The 8,807-nt window shown below is 43.4% G+C and overlaps 1 protein-coding gene across 1 annotated transcript; it reads left to right on the top strand.

Annotated features, from left to right (window-relative positions):
* Positions 1-421: 421 nt before the first annotated feature.
* LOC308283276 (fascin-2-like) lies at positions 422-8,552 on the top strand (the record flags this gene model as incomplete). Its single annotated transcript, XM_080723673.1, has 5 exons — positions 422-1,244; positions 6,651-6,807; positions 6,940-7,061; positions 7,673-7,840; positions 8,347-8,552. 5 exons carry the CDS (start codon positions 422-424, stop codon positions 8,550-8,552), a joined length of 1,476 nt encoding a protein of 491 aa, XP_080579799.1.
* Between the last annotated feature and the right edge of the window lie 255 nt (positions 8,553-8,807).

Raw genomic sequence — 8,807 nt, 5'->3', positions numbered from 1 at the left:
TGAAACTCCCTCATGAGTGTGAGAGGAGAGAGGCAAGAAGAGGGAGAGGGTGCTGTATGGTTGGAGCGCTGGGACGTGACGTCAGCGGCTTGTTGGATTGAGGTGCCGTGTCCTGCTGATTTTAATCCCATCTGATTAGGGAACAGGGAGCATGTGCCCGTGCAAACCATCAAGAGAGAGAGAGAGAGAGAGAGAGAGAGGAGAGCTACATAGAGGAATACTGAGCGTTCCATTAAGGGAGATAAGTGGGGCTAATTTACAGCTTGAGAGACAAGAGGGGGGGTGGGGGTGTCAAACAATTTGCCCTTTTTTTGACCCCGTTTCATGCACATTTCTCCCCTTTTGCCCTTCCCCTCGTTTGTCCGGAACAGTCTTCACTTCACTCTCACTTCCAATTTTGAAGTGAGGAACGGGTCAAAGCATGCCCACAAACGGAGTCAACAACGCCCTGAAGCTGCAGTTTGGCCTCATCAACCATGAGAACCGCTATCTGACGGCCGAGGCCTTCGGCTTCAAGGTGAACGCCTCGGGCTCCAGCATGAAGAAGAAGCAGATCTGGTCCCTGGAGCACGACGACCACGATGGACAGACGGTGTTCCTTCGCAGCCACCTGGGACGCTACCTGGCCTCAGACAAAGACGGGAAGGTCACCTGCGCGGCGGAGAGGCCCGACGCCAACTGCCGCTTCCTCATCGTGGCGCAGTCGGACGGCCGCTGGGCCCTCCAGTCGGAGAGCTACTTGCGTTACTTTGGCGGCTCTGCTGACTACCTGTCATGCTTCAGCCAGACCATCGGAGAGCCTGAGCTGTGGGCCGTTCACCTGGCGCTGCATCCGCAGGCTAGCCTGCTCAGCGTCACCCGCAAGCGCTACGCCCAACTGTCCAAGTCGGAGGGCGAGATGTCGGTGCAAAGCAACATTCCCTGGGGGGTGTCCTCCCTGGTCACTCTGGTCTACGTGGAGGGGAAGTACAGCCTGAAGACCTGCGATGGCCGCTTCCTCTGCAACGACGGTAAACTGGTGAAGGAGAGCGCCCCCGCCACCGCCTTCACCCTAGAGCTCAAGTCAGGCAAGCTGGCCTTCAAGGACTGCGATGGGAAGTACCTGACTCCAATCGGCCCCTCCGGCACCCTGCGTTCCGGCCGATGCTCCAAGCCCGGAAAGGACGAGCTGTTTGATTTGGAGGAGAGTCATCCGCAAGTTGTATTCCAGGCTAGCAACAACAGATTTGTCTCCGTCAAGCAAGGTAATGAGCCTACTGTACAGTGCTGTGGTGAGGAAAAGTTACGTTTTGTAGAGCAATCACATGGGTTCCCGTAAAATGTAAGAGTTTAATATGGAAGATTAGATCCTCACAAAGGTGATCGATGGCCATGTTGCACCACTTTTGTTTCGACCCCTGTGGTCATAAGGTTTTGGTGGCTTGACGAAAGCATGACTTTCACAATGAGATACATTTTAAGACGTGTCCTGTTTGCTTGCTAATAATTGCTTTAACGGTTTCGTTCAGACATTTTAGAGTCTATTGCAGTCAAGTACAAGAAAGTGGACCCCACTTGTGAAAAGGCCTTCTCCATTTTGAGACATTTTGTAAGGTTTCTTCAAAGAAAGTCTTGTATTCATGCCAGTCGAAGGTGACAGCAGCGGCTTTCAGTGGCATTGAATTGCTGTTTGCGCTTATCAAAAACAGGGTATATAAAACATTTATTTCCTTTAGGAAGGTAGATATTGCCATCCCCATTCTTTGTCAAGTATTGTGCAATTTACCTTGACATACTGAAGACAACCGAGTCAGTAGCTACCTCAATAGTGTAATTCTATTTTTTTGGTTTAAGATCTTGAAATGAAAAAGCAGTTCACTCCCCACTCCCTAGTTCAGTACTCTTCTGTGAAATTCTATAATCAGGGTTGTGAAACTGATTTCATGTCAGGGGCCAGATTTGGCAAAATGTGACTTCATGCAGGCCGGATCGGCTGTACATGCACAAACGGAACAGTATGACTTTCACTCAGGCATCACTCAAGATCAGCTGCCTTTTCATGTTTAAGTTGAGCAACATGGTCGTTGGACATAGTATAACTCAGCCCCAACTCTACAGCAGAGGTGGCTGAAGCTTATTGGTTAGAGTGGCTGTCTGCTAATCAAAAGGTCACCTGTTCACTATGTGTCATGAGTGTCCTGAGTGAGACACGTATACCCTCGTCCCCCATCATAATCTGAGCAGCAATCAGCTGGGTCAATCAAATCAAATCAAATCAAATCAAATCAAACCAAACCAAATCACTCTAATATTCTGGTCACTATCCGCTGCTTCATCATGAATTGTTTTTCTCATTTGCATTTAGGAAAGCTAACGGGAAGGAACCAAACCAGGGTAGCTGTTGGGATGGTGGGAATAGCGAAGAGCTGCCGAGGCCGGGTTATTTTCGTGTCGTACACTGTACTTGTTTCCAGTAGATCTGAATGCTCACTGAGTGCGATGACCTTCGGAAGAAGTACAGCACATTAGCAGAAACACACTGTTTCCCACATTCTGGGGTTAAAAGGTGATATCCTAATGGATGTCATTATGGATTCAAATTGTCACTCACAAACACGCATCTCTTGCCTGCATACTCTTTCCAGTCAGTGGCATGCTTGACGTATCCTAGCATTAGGCATAGCAGATTTATAAAACTCACAGCACATCAAATCGAGACACGTTGTGAGCTTTGTAGATGTGCTGTTTTCAATGCGTGCGAGCATTGTATGACCAAGTGTAATTGTGGCTGTTGACAGCCATTCTGAGTCAGTAATTGTAGTAATGGGCTTTGTCATTTCCACTGTGTGTCCACTGAGGATTAAGTGGAGCAGAGCTGACTCCATGGCAGTCCTGGGGGGATGCTGTGCCACTTCATTACCACCAATGAGCATCAGACCCACAGCTATTTTCTCTTCCAAAGTAATACCTCTCAAACGTCAGCCCCAAAGTGAGAGTGAAGTCTGTCTCTGAAATAAGTGGTTTCTACATTATGAATAATGTAAAAAAAAAAAAATGGATTGTAGTGGACTGTGATCGTTAAGCCTGTGAAAGGGCAGCTAAAAATGGACCAGGTCCAAGGGGTCACCAGACAGATCACTTACTAGGAGGACCAATGTGAGCTTGGAAGATCTGCGGTGTAGGACAAACAGGCTAAATATACTGGGTTTGAAAGCAGCAATTTGCCTTTTTAAGGTTTTGAAATACAATTGTGATCATTGATTGCTCATAATAACACATGCAGGTTTACTGAAGGGTCACTTTTAGGTCAACCTTCTTGCTTCACGTTTCCGTGGTTTTGAGGACATGGCCTAATTGTTTTTAGATTATCATGTTTTCTTTCCCTTTTGGTGGCTCACCGCTTTTACATTTTTAAGGAACAATGTAATGAAAGCTGCTTAGAGAGGCCTGTAGTGCAGATTTGCATTTCACCACAGAGGGAATTACAGTAAGAGAAGGAACAGAGCAGGATGGGTGGAGGGGTGCCTGAGGGGGATTAGTGTTGTAACAGGCTTAAGACAAAGGCTGAAGGATATTTCTGTGGCAACTAATTTCAACCACGGCAGACAGAGTTCATTTGATGAGGTTATGTATTTGCCACCTCTCCACACGCCACCACAACACGAATAAAAATAAATGTAACTCGTGCACCGGTTGCAGTGAAGCAGTCAGGACTAGTGTGGCAAGTTTTAATTAAATGTGGGATATTAATTTGGTGCATTTTGCTTTTTGGGGTTCTTTGAATAAATCATGTAGTGTATTAGAGCTGCATATTTGAGTGTGAGATTTGGGAACGTCTAGGGATCATCAAGATGAGAAAATGCCTCAGTAAATCGAGGATTTAAGTAGTGAAAGAAGAGGGGACCGTCACCGCCCAGGGAGCAGGGGAGCATGGGGATAGCTTAACACTTCATTGAGGATTGATGTACAGCAGGAGTAAATGAATTCAAGTTTATGATGGTAGTATGAAACATTGATGGAAGAAGCACTCACATTTTTTAATAAAAGTAGTAGTAGTAGTAAAAGTACCAAGTCCTATTGTAGAAGTAGTTGAATCAACTTTGTTATTCAAAATTTACTAAAAGTACAAAAGTATTGGCATCAAAGTGTACCGAAAGTAAAAGTACTCATTCTGCGCAATGGTTCACAAGTTATCAAATGTATAAAAATCCTTTGAAAATAGCAGGTGCAGATCTACAGGCTCATGCGCCGTGTTATGAGCTTGAAGATCTGCTATTATAAAAGCTATTTTAAAAGTATATATGCGTCTGAAGTGTAAAGTGAAAAGTAACTAGTAACTAAATGTTTCTAATTATTATAGTGGAGTAAAATTACAATATTTGAAAATTGGAAGTATTCCAGTAAAGCAAAAATACCTCAAGATTGTACTTAGTAAAGTAACTGAGTAAATGTAATTAGTTACTTTACATCACTGCTAAGAGACAGCTGCAAAAAGACTGCTGACTGCAAAACTGTTTTATCCTGCTAGGGGATCGTCAGGGCAATGACTCGAGGAAGACGGATGGATTGATTTAGTCAAATGTGATTTCTTTGGGGGGTTTCAATTTGATTTGATTAAAGAGAAAATGCTACTCCTTTATAAATCAACCCTACTCGCCATAATTACCACAGGTAATTATTGCACTACTGTAAAATGGGGAAATTCTGATCCAAAGCTGCGCCCTGCTGTTTTAATGGAACAATTTTGAATATAATCGCTTTTTAATCAAAGCTCATTAGCCAGGTGACTAACCATGCATTGATTAAGGATTGGCTTTATCAAACGTTTGTGATGCATGCTCATTGTTAGTGGCGTCAGTATGGCTCTTTTGTCTGCTTTCTGTGGACTGTATGACTCACACTAGCTGACCAGCAGAGATGTTCCATTGTTGCTATGAGCAATCTACTTGCAGAGAGCACTATTACTGTTAAAAAAATATAATTTATGCTAATTTTTAAAACTTTTTTTTTTTTTTTGATTTTTTTTTTTTTTTTTTTTGCCTTCATTCGATAGGACAGTAGACTGACAGGAAATGGGGGGAGAGATGGGGAGTGACATGAGGCAAAGGTCGTCCGGATCGGGAATCGAACCGGCGACGCTGTCAAACATCAATGCCTATGTGGCAATGCCTTATTATGTGATATACGCCCGGACCAGTAGGCCAGCGGGCGCCCCAACACAAGACATTTTGAGCAGCACAGGTTTTCTCCTACACAGACTTGATAATTGAGAAAGGAGTGCTCGAAACATCGTGTACCACTCTAACAAATTGAAAGTTCTGTTGAAAGTTTCTTTCAGTGTTAGTCTTTCCAGTGAGCCACCCTGACTCTGACCAGGATGGAACAGAGCATTAATTAGTATTGTTAAGACATGAGAAGGAAGTAAGGAAGGGGTCCAATTCCTTTCCATTATGGCTGCTGTGCACAGAGCATATTGATTAGCTTATCTGCACTACAGTGTTAGCATAGTCAACATACTGTGTACAGAATGGCACCTGAAAGTGCAGAGTTGCAGCTTTTGTCAGTTGCTGTGGAGCAAACTACTGCCTATAGGAGAGATATGCAGTGCAGCATTGCACGTTGTACACAACAACACTGAGCGAGGAGTGGATTCCAGGCGGGTTAGTGTGAACCAGTAGGTGGCTGCCAACTGCCTAACTATGTTATGTGAGGTTTATCATATTTTAATTAGCAACACACTTTTAAACTGCAAATCATGACTGAGATCTGCGAATCTTTTTTTAATAGCTAACAACCCTCAAGGAATAGACAAGCCTTAAGGTGGTGTTGGAAGAATTAACCCAGTATTACCATGTTTATCAAGTAACTTGTCAGTATTTTTTATTTACTCAGTATTTCAAGCATGTTCTGTTTAAAACATGTCGCTGCTTGTGCTTGTATAAGTTAGAGGCAAATAAAACCGCCTTGATTTCTAATCTTGATTCATGTTTCTTAAAATCCAAACTTTTTTCCAATGCTAGCTTTATTTAATTAAAAAAATGTACAATTTAAAAACGTTTTTCCTGGTCTTTACATATTTAATTTAGTTTAAAAAAAGAATATGTTTTAGATTGTAACAAATGTTTTGATATTATTTGCCCTTCATAATTGCTTGGACCAGAGAAGTTGGTCATACTGCAATGTAACATCCTCTTACTGTTTTTGTTTCCGGGTCTCGCATGAGTCTCATCTAGGTTCTAGATTCATCTAAAAAGCTACTCCCACTGTTTTGTTCAGGACACACCTTAACCGCCTTTACCACGCCGACTGAATGTCTACAGTCGGAGGGAATGCCCTCTGTTCTTTGCAGCGCTTTTTAAAAATCTCAGAATTGTTATCGCACAACTCTATTGCCCAAACAGAGGTCACCAGACTTATCAGTAGGGGATGATCTGACATCATCACTGCTGCCCTTCTCCCCTTGTTGCCACGGTGCGGCACTCAAGTGTTCAACCTTCCCAAACATGGCCTTCCACCTGGATGGTGAAATGAAATGCCATATGAAATGTCACCTTGTCTGTAAACTCACAATGGCAATGCCTGATAGTGTAAATGGCATTTGTTCATATTGTCTGTTTGAACAACGAAATAGTTGCTTAGCAGCCGTACTCTTTATTTCCATATTTTGTCAGGTGTGAGCATCTCAGCCAATCAGGATGTGGAGACGGACATGGAGACGTTCCAGATGGAGTTCGACAAGGAGAGCAAGAAGTGCATGTTTAGAACTAATGGGGGTTCCTACTGGACTCTGGTCTCTCACGGAGAGATCCAATCAACGGCTACAGACAAGTGAGTTGCTCCTAATGGTCAGCTTGACTGACACTTACTTGGCATAGAAATTTTCTCTTCTCTTATTAACCTGCTGGCTTTTCTCACACCTCTTTGAACTCTTTGTTCCTCCATCCATCTATTTGTGTCCAGAGAGAGAAACACAATGTTTGACATTGAATGGCGAGGTCGCAGGGTGTCACTAAAGGCCAGCAACGGGAAGTACGTATCCACGAAAAAGAACGGGCAGCTCTCAGCGGTCAGTGACACAGTGGGTGAGTGTTCACAATAGAGATGGGTTTTATGGTTCTTTGAAGTGAGCTGGATATCTGGGATCCGTTCTTTTCAAAGAGCCGTTCGAAAGACTGGCTCATTTTAGTTACAAGTTGCTTTGTAGATTTTGAATATAATTACAAATCACTTCAACCCTAGTATATACATTTCGGCCATATTTACATTTCGGCCATTTGAAAATAGCCGATCTACAAGCTCTGCTATTTTCAAAATGTTCTACATTTTATTCATTGGAAACAGGACATTCTGCATAATGAGTACTTTCTACTATTGGTACTTTAAGTGCATTTTGATACCAATACTTTTGTACTTTTACTGAAGTACCGTACATTTCAATTCCAAACTTCTACATTGCAGTATTGATACTTTTACATAAGTAAAGAATGTTTGTACTTTTTCCACAACTGTTCATTTAGAAAGGAACGGCTCCCTATACTGTGAACCGGATCCCATCGTTCATTTCAAAGAGCCGTTCAAAAGACTCGATTCATTTAAACATTGACATTTAAAATCATCTTTGAAATCAGTCAATGTTGAGGGACACTGGATGGAAGAATGATTTTCATTCTGTATTTATGTGTGGCCTTTGCAGGCGATGACGAACTCTTTCTGATGAAACTCATCAACCGCCCTATGCTGATCCTGCGCGGAGAGAACGGCTTTGTGTGTCACCACAAGAGCGCCAACACACTGGATTGCAACCGATCTGTCTACGACATCTTCTCATTGTTCTTCAGTGATGGCGCCTATCACATACAAAGTCAGTGTTATTTTATTCCTGTGCATGCTTGTATGGCCTATGGCAGCGGTTCTCAACCTGTGGGTCGGGACCCCCAGGGGGGGGGTCCCCAAATTATTTTGGGGGGTCCCCAGATCATTAACTTAATGTGCAACATTGTTTTCTCACTCAACAGTAAACAAACCAACAAAGTTTAGGGGGTATCTACACATTTCTAAAGTGACAATTTAATGACTTTTTAATACCTATAAAATGACAAATTAAACATTGTCAAATATTAGAGGCAGAAATTGTGATAATAGCACACAATAGAACCGTGTTATACAAAATGTAATGCCTCAACTCTTAGTGCTCGTCAGGGTGGGGGGTCCCCAGTTAAAATATGATTATTTTGGGGGTCGCGGCCTGAAAAGGTTGAGAACCACTGGCCTATGGGGCACATCATTGTTTTGCTCTCTCAGACCCTACAGGTAATTTGTTTTTCGTAGCTAATACATAACAGGTGTTCCCTTAATCTGTCTCGCCAGGTGTAAGTGGAAAGTTCTGGCACGTCTCCAACAGTGGCTTGGTGTGTTCAGACGGTGACAAGCCCGAGGACTTTTTCCTCGAGTTCCTGGAACACGGGCGGTTCGGCATCAAAGGATCCAATGGCAAGTACCTCCGCGGAGATCAGGGGGGAACGCTGAAGGGTGACGGTGCCTCTGTCGATTCATCTGCTCTTTGGGAGTACTGACCCCACCCACCCACCACTGCACCACCACCACCAAGCCATGCGATGGAGTGGGTGGAGAATGAGAGGCGTGGTCAGATTCCACCCCGGTGGAAACAGCTCAGATGATACAGACTAAAGAGGGGAATTTCTTAACCCCCTTGTGTATCATTTAGCTTCCAGGTGCCCATTTTTGCTCTTGTTCTTTTTTGTTTTTTTATATTGGGAAGAACTTCAGAAGTGGAAACTATAGAAATCTACCGTATGTGTTTGTGTTTC

Source organism: Nannobrachium achirus, assembly GCF_963921795.1.
Source record: "Nannobrachium achirus genome assembly, chromosome: 4".
In the NCBI taxonomy this organism is placed as follows: Eukaryota; Metazoa; Chordata; class Actinopteri; order Myctophiformes; family Myctophidae; genus Nannobrachium; species Nannobrachium achirus.
This window is presented reverse-complemented; position numbering and strand designations above follow the sequence as displayed.